The 19,625-nt window shown below is 45.6% G+C and overlaps 1 protein-coding gene across 1 annotated transcript; it reads right to left on the bottom strand.

Moving 5' to 3' along the window:
- Positions 1 to 544: 544 nt before the first annotated feature.
- Positions 545 to 3,665, bottom strand: LOC124113730. The gene is made up of 3 exons (XM_048399208.1): positions 3,479 to 3,665; positions 1,779 to 2,036; positions 545 to 1,145 (listed from the first exon to the last, which is right to left on the bottom strand). Exons 1-3 carry the CDS (start codon positions 3,663 to 3,665, stop codon positions 910 to 912), a joined length of 681 nt encoding a protein of 226 aa, XP_048255165.1. The 3' UTR covers positions 545 to 909.
- Between the last annotated feature and the right edge of the window lie 15,960 nt (positions 3,666 to 19,625).

Raw genomic sequence — 19,625 nt, 5'->3', positions numbered from 1 at the left:
TAGTTTTGAAACCTCGCTGTCCTTTCACCAGAGACTCTGAAGTGATGTTGCTTTTAAATGTCCACGCGGAACTGTACACATGACATTCAATTTTAATTGAATTAGTGAGTGAGTTGGGTTTAACGCCACTTTTAACAATATTCCAGTTATATCGCGGCGTGTCAGCTTAATGTGGGAGGAAAGCCCGAAGTGATGCAGGTCTCAGACGTTTACCACTTCGGTGAAACCCACGAGCACGGGTATGGTGCTGACAAACCTAGAAACATAATCGGGGCGAACCGGGATTCGAACCCACAATCATAGGGTTCTAGTTTGCCCAAGGGAGGCAACTCTGCACAGCGAATCGCGGCGCCTTAGACGACTGGGCCACCCGTGCCCCCTGTAATTGAATTAAAATTTTGAATTGCTACCTGTTGTCAATTTTTCAGTTACTTGGTTAAACTTTGGATTTGAGGTTTTACATTCAAAGTAAAACCTCCCGAACGAAAATAAAACCTCTTCATAGGTTTTACTTTGAAAGTAAAACCTCACAATAGGTTTTAATGCCTATAGAAAGAACTCTCTTCCTTAATAGAGATCCCAATAAATAGGTTTATAATTACAGATCACCGTGATATAGCTGGAATGTTGAATGTGGCGTTTAACAACAAACGAACAAATACCGGTTAGGTCTGTTCTGTGCAACAGATAAATGACGACACACACAACTGTAGAATTATACCGTGAGGAATTAAAAACAATATGTCATATGGTGTAAGAAATATTCATTTATAAGTTTGATAAAAAACCTCCTCCTCGACTGACCCAATATCCCGATGTCCAAGGCTTACATTCTCTGTCAAGAACTCGGAATGGGTTTTTATCCCCTTCGTAGACGCTGTTCACGTTAAACAGAAGGAAAGCTCACATTCAGCACCTCTTGTGGTACCAATTCCAGCTTGGAGCGTGGACTGGATCCGAGCCGGGATTGGACATGAGTTTGCAATGTCCCTTGGAACTATCGAGTTCTGCTTGAAAGTTAAACCCGAAGCAACGTGGAATCTGGTCACAAGAAAGCCCACATTGTATCCGAGTTCCAACACGCTGACTGAGCGGCGTCCCTGCAAGACGGTGAGAGGGGGTCATCAAAAAGAAGGATCCGGTGCCTGCGGAAACAGAAGATACACCACGATGTATTAGGTGGCTGATAATACGTGCCACTTGAAAAAATAAATGTTTTACATACTTTGTAATAAAATTATCCTAGCGGTATAACTTTACGCCTGATTCACCCTGATTGTGTTTCTAGGTTTGTCAGCATCATGGCGTGCTAGTGGTGGTAAATACCTAAGATCTGCATCATTTCTGGCTTTCCTCCCGCATCAAGCTGACATGACGTGATATTACTGAAATATATAGCGGCGTTAAATCCAGCGCATCACTCGCTTATCACGTTCAAGGTATTAACTGTAGCGTTACAGAATTTCATAAATCGATCAAAATTAGGCACGTTGTATAGAGTGAGTGAGTATGGTTTTACGCCGCGTTTAGCAATATTCCATCAATATCACGGCGGGGGACACCAGAGATGGGCTTCACACATTGTACCAATGTCGGGAATCGAAGCTGGATCTTCGGCATGACGAGCGAACGCTTTAACCACTAGGCTACCCGAACGCCCCTACGTTGTATAGATGCAACAAATACATTTCATAATGATGCAGGGAGATCTAAAATTTAGAAGCGATGATAATTAGTTGAATGTAGCTTGCAGGTATTTTCGTGTAGTTTGGACTTACGTGGACTTGTGTCGAAATCAAGAGAAGACTCAGTTGCATATATCTCCAGTTCACAGAACTGCAGAGCATCGTCAACGAGCATCTCGTTCTTCTGTATCCTGAGATACTGTCCCCTGACTCTCGAACCACAAGGCAGCACCTCCCGGGCACCCGCCCCGACAGTCCCGGGGTACACAGCGCACACCTTGGCCTGGGTTGTTGGGGTAGTGGTTGGGTCCTCAGTGTACACGCTGATAGTGAAATTATGAAGTCGCCATTCTGAAAGAAATTTAGAACAAAGAGACACATGTCATGATAACCATCTTGATAATACGTCATAAGACGGCCACAAGATTTGCCTGTTCTCGTTATGGCCTTATGTAGTCGCAGTGCAGAGTTGCGTCCCTTAGGCGTGTAAGGAACCAATGTTAATGTGTTCAAATTCCAGATTCGCCCTGTATATATGTTTTTCTTCAGAAACAAAACGTGTGGGGCGGACAGACCAAGTAAAAGGTAGTCACGAATCACAGGGAGACAACTCTTTTTTATATTAATTCTTGTCAGGCGTTGCCTCACCGACAGAAGGACGGTAACTGTCGTGAAGCAAAACATCGGATTTCAACGGTAACTTCAACTGTCTGACTATAAGCAGTCAGAAATATTTCATGCTATTGAGCGTAGGCCAGTGAATTTTCAAATCATCGCTGTGATGGTGGCCATTTTCATGCTATTGTTGAAGCCCATTTCTGGTGTCCTCCGCCGTGATATTGCTGGAATATTGCTAAAAGCGGCGTAAAACCATACTCAGTCAGTCATGCTATTGTTGCATCATCGAGTACAGACGAGTAGTTGTCTACAGGACCCGAGAACCGCTCCTGGCTTCTGACTGGTCGAGAGGATCACGTGACCTCTGTGACGTCACATCCGGTCACGTGACCTGCGCATGCGCGCGGGGCATGATGGGACTTGCGTGCGCATCCAAGATGGCGTCGCATCCGTTTCCGGTGGCGCGCGAATCCAAGATGGCGTCGCATCCGTGTCCGGCGGCGCGCGCCTTCAAGATGGCGTCGCATCCGTGTCCGGTGGCGTGCGCCTCCAAGATGACGGCCCATCCGTGTCCGGTGGCGTACGCCTTCAAGAGGGCGTCGCCTCCGTGTCCGGTGGCGTGCGCGCCTTCAAGAGGGCGTCGCCTTCGTTTCCGGGGAGGAGGGATGGGGAAAAACCCGGAGAAGCGCACGTAAAAGGTGAACAGGATCGACATTGAAAGAAGCGTGTCAAAAATCTTTTGTTGTTGTTGTTGTTGTTGTTGTTGTTGTTGTTGTTCTACACATAGACGTGGGGGCGGGGGTGGTGGTGGTGGTGGTGAAGGGAGGGTGGTGGTGAAGGGAGGAAGGTGGGAGGAGGCGGGGGTGGGTTCACGGTGTGGGGATTGGAGGGTCGTCAAAGCAAAGGAGGAAAGCTGTCTTTCGGGAGAGACGGGTGGCCCTGAAAAGGGCCGTTGGAAAACAAACTGGAAACAAGCTGGACAAGTGTTGTCACCTTGATTACATTACTTTCCTTGATCTCGATACTAGATAATAATACGGACCACCCCAACAGTCGGGTATGTCAATTCCGCGTTGAATAGTTTGTTGGAATGCTGACATAGCCTCAGACTTGTTCTTAAACCAGTGTGGGCTCTGCGATAGGATCGTCTCCGATTCACCCCGTGGGTAGCCCACTATTGTCCACGAATAGACTTTCATCCTCCGCTGGCATTGTTGACTGTTGGTCTGGCACGTCAGACAGCTGCATCGAGACGACATGGTTGATCTCTCTTTCAGTGCTCGACTGTGACGGTGTGCGTGGCTTCGCTCTTTTTATAGGAGAGGCACTGACACCCTGCTTCCTGATTGGTCGAAAACGCATCGTGCTGATGAGTTCGTTCCGACACTTGGTCTGAGCCCCGGTTTTCTAAATCGGACCGACCGTTGTGTTTCTTTTTTTCATAAGAAATTGTATCGGTCATGGGAGAGATAGGAAGAAAAAAATAACAGATAAAAGAGAAAGGTCATGCTTGAAAAGATCAGTTGCCTGGTGTCAGTCAGCCAGAACACAGGATGGCATCACATGATGATGAAGAGGTCATGACCAGCCCTTTGACCCTACGCCATCCTTTTACGATGTTCATTGCGGGACCCACGGGATCAGGAAAAAGTTCCTTTGTGAAATCATGTATGGAGCAGATGCATTGCCCCGAGCTGTTGGATACGTCACCCCATCGCATCGTGTGGGTGTACAGCGAATGGCAACCGCTTCATCATGAACTGGAAGAGATGGCAGACCGCTTAGGGGTCGCTCTTGAGTTTGCCCACAGCATGAAAGAAGCGGATCGTGCCTTGCCCGAAAAAGGGGTGGCCCCACATTGGCTGGTCATCGATGATTTGCTGGGGGACAATACGAAAGAAGAAGAAACCGAAGTGCTGCGATGGTTCACCAAGAAAAGTCATCACCGAAACACATCTGTGCTGTATCTCACTCAGAACTTGTTTGCTCAATCGCCGCAACATCGCACCATCAGTCTGAATGCTCACTACATAGTCCTCTTTAAAAATCCGAGAGATGCATCGCAGATCGACAGTCTGGCTCGCCAGGTGTTTCCAGGCAAAGTTCCTTTTCTGCGTGAAGCCTATGAAGACGCTACCCGAGAGCCTTACACTTACTTGTTCTTGGACTTGAAGCCCACCACGTTGCAAGACCATCGCGTACGCGCCCGCCTGTTTTCGAGATCCGAATTACCCCTCGTGTATGTGCCGATCCTATGAGATGAAGAGACTTTCATAAAAGGAGGTGAACCCTCAGACCTTCCTTCAGTTGACCTACATCCATCATGGGGCAAAGACGGAAACAGGTTCATCCTACGAAGGGAAAGAACAAAGACAAAGAGATGGTGAATGATGTCTATGACAGTATGGTCTCCCCCTCATCGCTACAGGGACTTGTGACCTCTGTATTTCACAAGACTCCTTCACCTCCAGGATCGTGTCCCTCTTCAATGGTACCCATGAACATACATCGTCAGCAGCAGCCATCACCACGTCCTTCAACATCATCAGCACCTTCGCCACCCTCGTCACCACATGTTCTTCAACGCTTTCAACCTCTGCAACAGCAACAGCAGCAGCAGCAGAAGTCCAAGCCAGGTCCGTCTTACTCTTCGATGGTACCCTTGAACAAGCATCGTCAAGAACAACAACGGCCTTCCTCATCAGTACCCTCACCCCCACTCGATCTTCAACGCTTTCAACGTCTGCAGCAGCAGGAGCACCCACAAAGGAAGAAAAAAGACAAGAGACCGTCTATTTTTCCGACAAGGGATGCGACAACCCTTGCCGTCAAAGGAAGAAATCGTCTTTTGCAGTGGTTTGCGATTGTCGTGCGGAACCTGAGAGCAGGACACATCCCATTGAAAGCTCAACATAAGACGTGGTTGCAGAGACATCATGATACCCTGACTAAAATTGTCAATCCAAGTCTGCCTATGGATGAACGTCTTGACTACCTGATGCAACGCAGTGGTAGTGGAACACTTGCAGGGGTCTTGACACGCATTCTGTTGCAATGGCAACATTATCTTCAAGCACCACTCCTCAAACAGGGTAACACCAGGCGTCACCGACCTACAACAACAACAACGATGACTACTAAGCCAAAAGATAAGGCTTATGAAAATGTCATGAAAGCATATCAAGCTGATGCTCTCAGACGATTGGTGCACATGCGGACCCAAAGAAAGTCCAAGAAGGCAGATCAACAGTTGCAACTCCCTCCTGCCACTGCCTGATAAAAGAGAGAAGCTGCAGATCAGGTGACTCATTCAGGCTAACACCTCCATGCAAGAAAGATGTCTCAGTGCCTCAGGAAACAGAAACATGCTCTGTGTCATTTGTGTGCTGCCGCTCCAGCGATGCGCAAAGCCATTCTCAAACATGCTCCTACTGATCTCATCCGTGCCCTTTGTGAATGTGTGGTGAACTTGTATGCAGGCAATATTCCCATGACCACGACGCAACGTCAAAACTTGCAACGACACGGTAAAGTCTTGAATACGCTCATGAAAAAACAAGTACCTCTAAGCAAGAAACGTAAACTTCTTCAACATGGAGGAGGATTATTAGGAGGACTCATACCTCTTATTGGTTCTGCCCTAGCCTCTTTGTTTGGAGGAAAGTAATAAATGGTCTGACACCGGGAAGGTTGGGATCAGTGTGTGGTGTGCCACCATGAAGTACGCACGCAAGATGGTGTTGGTGTCTGAAGACACATGGCAAAGTCTACAGGCCACCAAACAACGTCATCGTCAGACACTTCATACCCCTCTCTTGGAAAAGAAACGTCTCCAAAATTTGGAAGAGATGGACGCGTTGATGCAGAGGTCACAGCAGCCTTTTCACATGCGGGAACAAGAATACAACCAACTGTTGCAACACATGCTAGAGTTGCAGCGCCAACAGCACAACAACAACAACAACAACAGCAACAACAACACCATCAAACCACTACAACCCAAAGTGACACCACCACTACCACCGTCATCACCATCAACAATGGACACCACAGGTAGACCTGCCCCTCCTCAACAAGTGATAGACGAAGTGGTCATGAGTGTTCCTAAAGCCATGTCCAGTAAAGCCATGAATTTGATGACAAGGATTCAAAACAATCCCGACTTGAGTTGGACTCCAGAGGGAACCCTGACCGTGGAAGAGAAACCTGTCCCTGGCACACACATGGTGGACTTGATCAACGATTTAGTGCGTCACCGGAAAACCAAAGAGGGACCTGCAGGTTGGACCATTTTGAGTCACCATTTGGCCAACAGTCATGTCCCTCATGAAATAATTGGAAATCCTCAACGATGGCAATGGATGCAGAAGCAGCAGCAGCAGCAACACCATCCTCATGCCACACCAGAAACACCCATAACCCAGTTCTCCCTCCCCACGTTCTCCCCGCAAAGTCACAAAGAGAGAAGAAGAAGAAGGAGGCGGCAGCTGGATCCACAAGCGGAAGAAGAAGACGAAGAAGAAGAAGAAGATGAGATGCCACCCCCACCTCCTTCGTGGCAACTGGATCCACCAGTGGAGGAAGAAAAAGATGTGATGTCAACCCCATGGTTGATGACTCCACCTCCATCTGATACCAAACAGAACAGAGTCATCAACAGGCGAGGTTCATGGATACCCTTTAGCACCACCTAAGAAAAAATAAATCTCTCCCCTTCTCTATAAAAAGGCCATTCATGTCGGAAGTGGCATCAGTCTGAGAGAAATGAAGCGACAGACCAAGACGCGACAGCGCATTCTTCCCTCTGCTGCTGCTGCTGCAGGGAAACAAAACAAAGGATTTCCTACTTCCCTTTGGACGGCCTGGTTGGAAAAAACTTACTTTCATCCTGAACATCCTGCAAGTTTTGGAGGCTGGCGACCTTTGTGGAAAGCAGCACGCATCCACGCTCAAGATGCAAGAACCAGTAAAAGCAAAAAGAAAACCATGCCATCGCAAAGTCAAATCAAGCGTTGGTTGCAAACCAAAAGTACCTACACCTTGCACAAACCAGCCAGACGCTCCTTTCCGAGAGACCACTATCGTGTGGGAGGGGTCGATGAACTGTGGCAAGCAGACTTGAGTGACATGATTGCCTTTCAAGACGACAACGAAGGATTCAAATATCTGCTGTGCGTGATCGATGTGTTTTCAAAGATGGCATGGGTGCAACCCCTGAAGGCCAAGAGCAGTTCTGCTTTGACCGAAGGTTTTCAAACCTTGCTGATGCAACAAGCCAAAGATCGACTCCCTGCTCAATTGCAAACAGACAAAGGCAGAGAATTTGTCAACCGTCCTTTCCAGGCTCTCATGACGAAGCATGGCATTCATTTCTACACCAGTCAAAATCCTGAAACGAAAGCAGCCGTGGTGGAACGGTTTCAAAGGACTCTGAAAAATAAAATGTGGCGATACTTTACACAGCATGGGACCAGACACTATTTGAAAGTCTTACCCCAGTTGATCAAGTCGTACAACCGTCGTGTGCATCGGACCATTGGCCAGCGACCTGTGGACGTCCTCCCAGGAGATCCCCTGTCAGAAATTCGGGTGTTAGACTACATGGAGGAAAAACAACAACAACAATGGCTTCAGCGCAAAAAGAAAACAACAACACAAAGACTGTCGTCCCCCAAGACAAGATCCCCCTCTCTTTTACTGCCGGGCACCCGTGTACGTCTGAACAAAACCAAAGGCACCTTTGAGAAAGGTTATCTCCCCAATTGGACCACTGAACTGTTTATGGTGGATCGGTTGGTGACTGGGAGAACACATCCTGTGTATCGGATCAAAGATGATCATGGTGAAGTCCTCCAAGGAACTTTTTTACCCTGAAGAAATACAACCCATCTTGAAAACAGACGATGTGTATGCCGTGGATCGCGTGCTGAAAAGACGTCCAGGACCAAAACAGGGTCAAGAAGAGGTCTTGGTGAAATGGACTGGCTACCCTGCCAGTTTTAATTCGTGGATCCCTGCAGATCATTTACAGATAAAATAAGGAGCATGCTGTCTCCCAGACTCATTCAGAGGGTGGACACACGCGATGACAGAACCGCCGACACCACCACCACCACCGTCATCACCTCTGCAGAGAAGCCTCTCAGCATCCGTGGGTACCGATGAACCACCCCTTGCTGCTGCACCTCGTCATCACCAGCGCCGACACTCACCTTGGTGTTGTTTTGGCATGACGTTACCCCGCAGTGAAGTCGTGTTTTTTGCTCAGATCATTGTGATATATGGCGTGATCATCATGAGCATGGTACAGTTGGCCTTGGATCACGGAGAGAAACAGTTGTGGACAGCCCTGCTCTCCAGTTGTTTGGGATACATACTTCCACCACCCACCTTGGCCGCCTCACCAGGCATATCCACGACGACCCCGCCCACCAGAAGACTTCAACTTGATACCTCATCCATCCAGAGTTTTCTACCCTAACTCACGTCATCATGGCTGCCACCTTTTTTTTGAAACAAGACTTTTACATGACCCTGCCCAGTGATGCCTCCATGGACATCTATCCAAACAACACCGTCAATGCATATGAAATCAAGTTGCCTTATCCTCTGCATCTGGACCGTCAACAGTGGGAGGTGGGCGTCAGCGAAGTTCACTTTCCGATGACATGGTACAACGTCGCCCCACCCTTTGACTGGTTTGCGCTGAACCTCAAACTGAAAAAAGACACCCTTGTGTATGAAAGCGCGGGGAGCGCTATACCACACCCACAGTATGGTGTCGTCCATTATGAAAGCAAGAAGATTCCTATCGAGAAAGGCGTCTATTCATCTGAAGATTTGGTGAAAACCCTCAACCGTTTCATTCAGGAACATATTACGGATGTCTTGAAAGAACAGCCCTCAGACAGCGTCCAAAGTGATGGGAGACGGTTTGTCATTGATGTCAAGTATCCCGCAGATAGTCTTCGATTTGACATGCTTGAAGATGGAAAGGTGCGATTCCAAGCCCCTCAAGAAGTAGCAATCAATCATCCTCTCATGGGAAATACTGGTGGACCACTCTATTCCACGGAAGTGATCATGCCAAGTCCACTCTCGAGAATGCTCGGATTTGTTCAACTACGGCTCCTCGGTGAGGAGGACTATAAAACCTACACAGAGACGCCCGTTCCCTTGACTGCCTTGGCCCATTGGCAAGTGGGGGCTACTCCCATGACCGGTGGCTATGTGGAAATCACAGGTGACACAAAAGCACATCGTCTGTCAGGATTTGAAACTGTGTACATTTACACCAACCTGGTCGAAGATCAAATTGTGGGCAATACGATGGCTCCATTGCTGATCTACGTGCCTGTGTCAAAGAAGATGATGCAAGACAGTGTGGTGATTAAAAGCCCTCAGCACATTCACTACCTTGGGTTGCGTCATGGTTCCTTTGACGGTATTAAACTCTATATCATGGACGACACAGGGCGACCCGTGCCATTTCAAATGGGGAAAGCCATCGTGACACTTCACTTCAGACGCCGCTACTAACGCAGAAAGCAACATGTTGGGACACGCATTGGCACACCAGATGAATCGAGGACAGTTCGGCCAGCGTGGGAGTGGTATCAAAGTATACAAAGGACGTTATCATCAACGCGGCAGTGGTCTTGGAGGTATCTTGAAGATGGCGTTGCCTTTCCTTAAATCTGCCGGAACATCTGTGCTCAAGATGGGTAAAAAGATCCTGCCTGGGTTGGTGAGTGATGTGGTTGGAGGCAAACGCAAATGGTCAGAGAGTCTGAAACATCGCGGCACAGCAGCTTTGATGGATGTCTTGGAGGAACGTGAGGAGCCGAGACCCCCTAAAAGCCGTAAAGTCATCCCAACCACCACCACCACCCACCAGAAACAGCGTAAAAGGAAAAGAAAAACGGTTTAAAGGTCAGTCCTCATCAGACTTTCAACCTGACCAGACGTCCTTCAAGGCAGAGAAAAGGGTGAAACATCCGTCATCATGATGCGCCGAGATGCTTGCGAATGTTCAAAGGCCCAGTTGGATCTCTTTACTGTACCCCCTGTGTCCACCTCTGTGCAAGAGGGTCAGTGGATTCGCTATAGTCCCTTGGCACCACCCTCTGTAGCAGGACCACTCCAGTTTAACATTTCCAATCCCGTGAACGCTTACATTGATTTGAAACAGTGCTACCTGAGAGTATGTCTACGTGTGACGAAAGATGATGGCACGGATACCGTTCTAGCGGATAACCCTGTCTCGACAGTCAACAATGTGATGCATTCCCTGTTTCGCGAAGTGCGGCTGCAAGTGGGACACAATCAGTTGGAGATCACACCCTCCATGGGCACTTACCCTTACAGAGCCTACTTGGAAACCCTTCTGAGTTATGGTACAGGAGCCAAAACATCTCACCTTCGATGTCCTGGATGGTTCACCGACGATGCTGGTAAAATGGACGTCTTCAATCCTGATGCAGATGCGAACACAAGAAACACAGGTGTCAGAACGCGCCGCGATCTTATCGTACCCACCAAAGAAGTGGAACTTACAAGCCGTCTACACTGTTAACTGTTTCTTCAAGACCGTTATCTGCTGGATGGTGTCCCTATGAAACTGGAATTGCTACAAAGTCCCGATGAGTTCTTCTTCATGTGTGCTGCTGATGGTGTCTACAAACTAGCGCTGACCAAAGCCGAATTCTATGTCCGTCAGCTCAACATCGATCCTGCTGTCCGAGAAACACACGTGTCCAGTCTGAACGCTGGGGTGACTGCCAAGTATCCCCTTTCACGTGTGCATGTGACTGCCCATGACATCCCGAGAGGCGGTAGGGACTTTCACAAGGATCACCTCATCGGTGGCCAATTACCAAAACGCGTGGTCCTGGGACTGGTGGACAATAGTGCCTACGTAGGAAGCAAAGAGAAGAACCCGTACAACTTCAAACACAATCATGTCACCATGATGAAGCTCAAAGTCAATGGTCAGGAAGTCCATGGCATGGAAATGAAAAGCGACTTCAGCAACAACAGTGCCCATTTGAAACAAGTCTACATGAATCTGTTCCGAAACACGGGACAGCTATGGCGACCTGAGACCTGCGAACTGACTCCCAAGGCCTTTAGTCAAGGTTACACCTTGTGGGTGGTGGATCTCACACCAGACCTTGGCGCTGATGAAGGCATCAACTACCCTCGACACACTGGCAAGTTGGGTTTGGAAATCCAGTTTGGACAAGCTCTCGAGGACCCAGTCACCCTCATCTGCTATGAGGAATACGAAAATGTTCTGGAAATAGATCGTTTCCGGAATGTGATGATGGTATAAAAAGAGCAGCGACAGACGGTCATGCCACACTTTTTCTCCTCCTACAAGGAACCATGGATGAACCACTCGGGTTGAGCACCTTGGATTTAGAAGCCCTCGTGGCTGATGAGGAACCACTTCATGCCATCTACCGGGCACCCTGGCCAGAGATGACTTTGCCAGACTGGGATGGCAACAGGATGACCCCTTTTACCCCAAAGCCTACGTGATCAACACAGATTTAAGCGATCAACCTGGCACACACTGGGTGAGCATCTATCGTCCAGCTCCTGGATCCGTGGAAATGATGGATAGCTATGGACTGTATTCATTACCCCTGTTTAAAGAGACTTTGAATCGCATGGGTCAGATTCAACAACGATGGAATACACGCCCCTTACAACATGGATACAGCACGTTGTGTGGCGTGTACTGTCTCTACATGCTGACCTATCGCGTGCGTGGGTGGACTTTTAATCAAGTGTTAGATACGTTGGACTGGAAGGACACCGCCAAGAATGATGCCACGGTATTAGCATGGTTTCATACCAAAGTGTCTACCTCCGTTCCTGTGGATGAGATGCCTGCCTTTCGACTGAGTGCCCAGACGCGTACCCTACATCAAAAGAACCAACCTTTCTGCCCTTATTGACCTGACACTTGTTCACTGAACCTACGATCACCTGACTGTCAACATTCCTGATTGAGGAGTGTACATACGTCCACTGCGTTTTAGGAGTGTACATACGTTCACTATCAAAGTGGCAAAAGTTCTTTTTTTCAAACTGTACATACGTTCACATACGTGTACATACGTTCATGTTCACAAAAGTCACAGGATTAGGGGTGTCCCTGTTTTGTTGTGTTGGTTCATGTGAGCGGGGGATTAAAAAAAGTTGAACCCATAGTCGTGTTGTGTTGTCTGTAGGATGAAGAAAAACAAAACAGGATCGCCATCTCACCCAAAAGACAACTATCCTCCTTTGCTTTGACGACCCTCCAACCAACACCATGACCCGTCTCCTCCTTTCCTCCCTCCCTCCTCCTCCTCCTCCTCCCACCTTCCTCCCTTCACCACCACCCTCCCTTCACCACCACCACCACCACCCCCGCCCCCACGTCTATGTGTAGAACAACAACAACAACAACAACAAAAAAAAAAGATTTTTGACGCGCTTCTTTCAATGTCGATCCTGTTCACCTTTTACGTGCGCTTCTCCGGGTTTTTCCCCATCCCTCCTCCCCGGAAACGGAGGCGACGCCCTCTTGAAGGCGCACGCCACCGGACACGGATGCGACGCCATCTTGGATGCGCGCGCCACCGGAAACGGATGCGACGCCATCTTGGATGCGCACGCAAGTCCCATCATGCACTGCACGTATGCACAGGTCACGTGACCGGATGTGACGTCACAGAGGTCACGTGATCCTCTCGACCAATCAGAAGCCAGGAGCGGTTCTCGGGTCCTGTAGACAACTACTCAGACGCCTCGCTCGGGTCTGCGACTAATCCACATGATGAGTGTACGCCACATACGGCATAGTTGACGCAGAACTTCCTTAACAACGCGAACAATCAGGTTTTGCCATGGCCGTCATGCTTGCCGGACATGAACCCCATTGAACATGTATGGGAGCACCTCGATCGCCAAATCAGAAGTCGCCCAGTGACTCTGGTCAACCGCAAGCAATTGGAACAATGCCTCCTTGCCGAATGGCAACGCATTCCCTCAACGTCATCCGACGTCTGACGTTATCGGGGCGTCGACGTGTTCTGGCGTGCACCGATGCTCAAGGTGGACATACCCGATATTAACGTGACATTGTGATGAGTATTCCGACATTTTACACATTTGCCCCGTCATGTGTTATAACTGTGACTTCATTCTTGATACCACGCGTCTGTATGGGCCTGTCCGTCTGCATGTTAAAATTTGATTGCAGTGAATTTTTGTAAGCATATTAAAAGATTGCTCTAATGAATATACCAATTTTCTATATGGTTTTGTTTCTCTTCCGGGGCGGTCGGGTAGCCTAGTGGTTAAAGCGTTCGCTCGTCACGCCGAAGACCCGGGTTCGATTCCCGACATGGGTACAATGTGTGAAGCCCATTTCTGGTGTCCCCCGCCGTGATATTGCTGGAATATTGCTAAAAGCGGCGTAAAACCATACTCACTCACTCACTTGTTTCTCTTCCAAACACTTGGTATCGTTTCTTTTGGACATTAGTGTATGTTCACAATATGCAATATATGTAATGATTATGTTATAATGCTGTGTTGAGGGACTCCTTACCAGATAGGTCATTTAAGTTTTTTATAAAGCTCTTTCTTTGTGAAGTTTCATTAAACAATATTTCCCACCAACATTCAACATCACAGTTATGAATTAAACACTTTAGACTGCATTCAAAATGTTGCTCGGGCTCAGAGTTCTCAAAAGTGAGGAGGGAGGTAGTACATTCTTGAACTCATTGAACGCGGCTCTTTCAAACATTGTCAGTTGTCAAGAGTGGTTGGCAGAGTCGGCATCATAAGACGTGGGAAATTTGAAAATTAGTTTTGATTGGCAAAACCAATGAATGGCGTGCAAGCTTTAAAGTGACGCGTCGATGCCCAAGAAACATTTTAGCCTCAGAAGAGTTACTTACGAAAAGCATCCGCTCGATTAGTAATTGCTACTAATTCAACACAATACTGTGCCTGGAGATTAATTTGCCACCATGGGAAAGGGTCTGCCGGAGTTGTTTGTCCCAACACGCATGACCCTCCAACAAAGAGTCCATTGAAGTTGCCGTCATTGCCTCGTTCGGGTACACCGCCAAAGTTGTGGTGACTTGATGACACTGGCTTAGACAGGGCAATATTTTCACTCGTTGCTTGAACTTGAAGTTAAAAACGTGATCAATTAATACAAAGATCCACGTTTACGTCATATATATCATAATATGAATATCTGATTGGTTTGTTTGTTGTTCAGCAATATTCCCGCTATATGACGGCGGTCTTTAAATAATCGAGTCTGGACCAGACAATCCAGTGACTGATATCATGAGCATTCGATCAACGCAATTGGTTTGGTTTGTTGTTGTTTAACGCCGCACTCAGCAATATTCCAGCTGTATGACGGCGGTCTGTAAATAATCGAGTCTGGACCAGACAATCCAGTGATTAATATCATAAACATCGATCCACGCAATTGGGATCGATGACATGCTTATCGTAAAAGGCGACTATGCTTGTCGTAAGAGGCGACTAACGGGATCGGGTGATCAGGCTCGCTGACTTGGTTGGTGCATGTCATCGTATTCCCAACTGCATGGATCGATGCTTATGATGTCAATCACTGGATTGTCTGGTCCAGACTCGATTATTTACAAACCGCCGTCATATAGCTGGAATATTGCTGAGTGTGGCGTGAAACAAAAAACAAACAAAACAACAACTATAAAAACATGGGTAAAAGTTAGCACAAGCAAAGTGTCACAAGTCCTCATATGTAAAAGCTTCCCGCAAAGTCTCTTGCCATCATGACAATGTTTTTCACTCAGTTTTTTTTATGGTTTAGGTATCGAGTGAATCTATCTGATTGTAAATAAGCTTCTTGTGCATTCGAAACTTACCTGCTGAAACAAGGCATTCCAAAGTGAGCAAGCACGTCCATAATTCCTGATTTCGGTTATAAACCATCGTATGAGAGAAAGTCAATGCCAAAAACACACCCGCAATCATAAACAGAGCATGGACGTAACCATTCTCGCCCGCGACTGGCAGGAATATGCAAGCTTTCTCATGACGACAAGCTGCTTGTGAACACGGGTTAATCCTTTGGGAGCAGATGTTGGAAGGCGTTTGTTGTGCCCTTAAACCTACAATGGTCTTAAGTCTACAATATTCATGAGTGGGCGTGGCTTGTGTATGCACACGACACTTATTTCGTACGCACTGCTTCTCAATTGAACCCGGAAGTGCATCGAACTTCTGCCGTGTTGTGACAGCACACAGCGTGCAGTGAGACTGCATTGTTTGCGGTACAGCAGAACCTGAAGAAACTTTCCTTTTTATCAATCTGTAAACTATCATTTTTTTATGCAAAACTAAGAGGAAATAAATCAAAATTTTTGTAAAACGTTCGTGTATTTTGTAAGCAAGTGTGGAATTTTAAGGAATTTTATTCCCAGTATCACCTTCCACTTTGCCATTGTCTCATGGAAAATAAACACTGGGAATTGGGCATTAAAATAGGAAATATTCCTTCTCGTTAGCAGTGTGTCATAACTCCCGTATAGCAACGTATATATCAAGTTCCATACCAACTACTTCTCGTGCACTCCGTGTTTCCTTCAGCGTTTTCAGTTGTGGTGTATTTGGATGGGCTAAATATGGACACGATAACTTTCTAAATATCCAGTATAACATTCAATTCAAAATTCAAATTCTAATCCAGGCTGGTAGTGTTCATATTCATTACATTAAATGTGGTTAAATGTCAGTGGTTTTCATTCCCCATCAGATAATTTGAAGAGGACAAGAAAGTGATGTGTTCCCCCCCCCCCCCCCCCCCCCCCCCCCCCCCCCCCCCCCCCACACACACACACACACACACACACAAGATGATTGATCAATATCAGTATTGTATATTCATAAAAATTATATTGAATTCGTTTTTGTTTTGTTTGCAGGTCTTACCAGTTGGAACTGGTGTTTATATTGGTGTTCATGTTAGGGTCAGATAAAGTATAACTTTTTTTAATCAATAAACTGGAATTTAGTTGTGCATTTTTGGTATGCATTAGAAGTATTGTATACAGGCTACTAGTATATGGCTCCTTGTAATTCTATACTCATTGTGGGCAAGTCTAGATGAATCCAACGTCAAAATGTTCTTACTCTTTACATAATCTAGAAATTATTATTTAAAACTAATACGTTTTGCCTTCGAGACTTGTGCAAATGTAACAGGCTACCCATTGTACAAGTTAGGCAAATTAAACAGTACAAATGTCTCAGTTGGTTTATAAGACATCATTAGTTAATGTAAGTGTTTGGGACATCCTGTGAAAACATAAACAAAGTAAATTGTGGCAGCAGTGAGGTAGTTTGTTTTAATGCTGCTATAAGCATAATGCCAGTCACATCACTGTAGAGGGCACCAAGTGTACACATTTGCATGTGGGTGGGGTGAAGTCACATACCAGTCAGCAGGACCTGTGCCCTACATCTGTGTATATTATTAGTTTTACACTCACATCTATACATAGGATGTGAAGCACATGTATTACCATGAATAGAACACCTTCTTTACATCAAATTATACATGCATTTTGTCTGCTGTTAAATTGTGTGTTCAAATCTGAAGAAAGAAGAGGATACTCCTGTGTAGGAACTAAATAATGTTTGTGTAATTATGTCTCCCCCAGAATGGAGGGAGACATATTGTTTTTGGCACGGTTCCCGTCGGCGTCGGCGTCGGCGTCGGCGTTCCCACCGTTTCCGGACCATAACTCGGAAACCGTTTAATATTTTTTCGCGAAACTTTGTATACACATTAACCCAGCACTGAAGTGGTGCCTTTTGCTATTTAGAGATTTTTGACATTTTTATTTTTTCTCGTTTCCATGGAGATAACTTGAACATAGGCTCTGAATGGGGGTAAGCTTTGTTTCCTGACCATAACTCAGAAACCGTTTAATATTTTATCGCGAAACTTTGTATACACATTAACCCAGCACTGAAGTGGTGCCTTTTGCTATTTAGAGATTTTTGACATTTTTATTTTTTCTCGTTTCCATGGAGATAACTTGAACATAGACTCTGAATGGGGGTAAGCTTGGTTTCCGGACCATAACTCAGAAACCGTTTAATATTTTATCGCGAAACTTTGTATACACATTAACCCAGCACTGAAGTGGTGCCTTTTGCTATTTAGAGATTTTTGACATTTTTATTTTTTCTCGTTTCCATGGAGATAACTTGAACATAGGCTCTGAATGGGGGTAAGCTTTGTTTCCTGACCATAACTCAGAAACCGTTTAATATTTTATCGCGAAACTTTGTATACACATTAACCCAGCACTGAAGTGGTGCCTTTTGCTATTTAGAGATTTTTGACATTTTTAGTTTTTTCTCGTTTCCATGGAGATAAGTTGAACATAGGCTCTGAATGGGGGTAAGCTTTGTTTCCTGACCATAACTCAGAAACCGTTTAATATTTTATCGCGAAACTTTGTATACACATTAACCCAGCACTGAAGTGGTGCCTTTTGCTATTTAGAGATTTTTGACATTTTTATTTTTTCTCGTTTCCATGGAGATAACTTGAACATAGACTCTGAATGGGGGTAAGCTTGGTTTCCGGCCCAGAACTCGGAAACCGTTTAATATTTTATCGCGAAACTTTGTATACACATTAACCCAGCACTGAAGTGGTGCCTTTTGCTATTTAGAGATTTTTGACATTTTTAGTTTTTTCTCGTTTCCATGGAGATAAGTTGAACATAGGCTCTGAATGGGGGTAAGCTTTGTTTCCTGACCATAACTCAGAAACCGTTTAATATTTTTTCGCGAAACTTTGTATACACATTAACCCAGCACTGAAGTGGTGCCTTTTGCTATTTAGAGATTTTTGACATTTTTATTTTTTCTCGTTTCCATGGAGATAACTTGAACATAGACTCTGAATGGGGGTAAGCTTGGTTTCCGGCCCAGAACTCGGAAACCGTTTAATATTTTTTCGCGAAACTTTGTATACACATTAACCCAGCACTGAAGTGGTGCCTTTTGCTATTTAGAGATTTTTGACATTTTTATTTTTTCTCGTTTCCATGGAGATAACTTGAACATAGGCTCTGAATGGGGGTAAGCTTTGTTTCCTGACCATAACTCAGAAACCGTTTAATATTTTTTCGCGAAACTTTGTAAACACATTAACCCAGCACTGAGGTGGTGCCTTTTGCTATTTAGAGATTTTTGACATTTTTAGTTTTTTCTCGTTTCCATGGAGATAAGTTGAACATAGGCTCTGAATGGGGGTAAGCTTTGTTTCCTGACCATAACTCAGAAACCGTTTAATATTTTTTCGCGAAACTTTGTATACACATTAACCCAGCACTGAAGTGGTGCCTTTTGCTATTTAGAGATTTTTGACATTTTTATTTTTTCTCGTTTCCATGGAGATAACTTGAACATAGACTCTGAATGGGGGTAAGCTTGGTTTCCGGCCCAGAACTCGGAAACCGTTTAATATTTTATCGCGAAACTTTGTATACACATTAACCCAGCACTGAAGTGGTGCCTTTTGCTATTTAGAGATTTTTGACATTTTTAGTTTTTTCTCGTTTCCATGGAGATAAGTTGAACATAGGCTCTGAATGGGGGTAAGCTTTGTTTCCTGACCATAACTCAGAAACCGTTTAATATTTTTTCGCGAAACTTTGTATACACATTAACCCAGCACTGAAGTGGTGCCTTTTGCTATTTAGAGATTTTTGACATTTTTATTTTTTCTCGTTTCCATGGAGATAACTTGAACATAGACTCTGAATGGGGGTAAGCTTGGTTTCCGGCCCAGAACTCGGAAACCGTTTAATATTTTATCGCGAAACTTTGTATACACATTAACCCAGCACTGAAGTGGTGCCTTTTGCTATTTAGAGATTTTTGACATTTTTATTTTTTCTCGTTTCCATGGAGATAACTTGAACATAGGCTCTGAATGGGGGTAAGCTTTGTTTCCTGACCATAACTCAGAAACCGTTTAATATTTTTTCGCGAAACTTTGTATACACATTAACCCAGCACTGAAGTGGTGCCTTTTGCTATTTAGAGATTTTTGACATTTTTATTTTTTCTCGTTTCCATGGAGATAACTTGAACATAGACTCTGAATGGGGGTAAGCTTGGTTTCCGGACCATAACTCAGAAACCGTTTAATATTTTATCGCGAAACTTTGTATACACATTAACCCAGCACTGAAGTGGTGCCTTTTGCTATTTAGAGATTTTTGACAT

Source organism: Haliotis rufescens, unplaced genomic scaffold, assembly GCF_023055435.1.
Source record: "Haliotis rufescens isolate VD_foot unplaced genomic scaffold, xgHalRufe1.0.p SCAF_2, whole genome shotgun sequence".
Lineage (NCBI taxonomy): Eukaryota > Metazoa > Mollusca > Gastropoda > Lepetellida > Haliotidae > Haliotis > Haliotis rufescens.
This window is presented reverse-complemented; position numbering and strand designations above follow the sequence as displayed.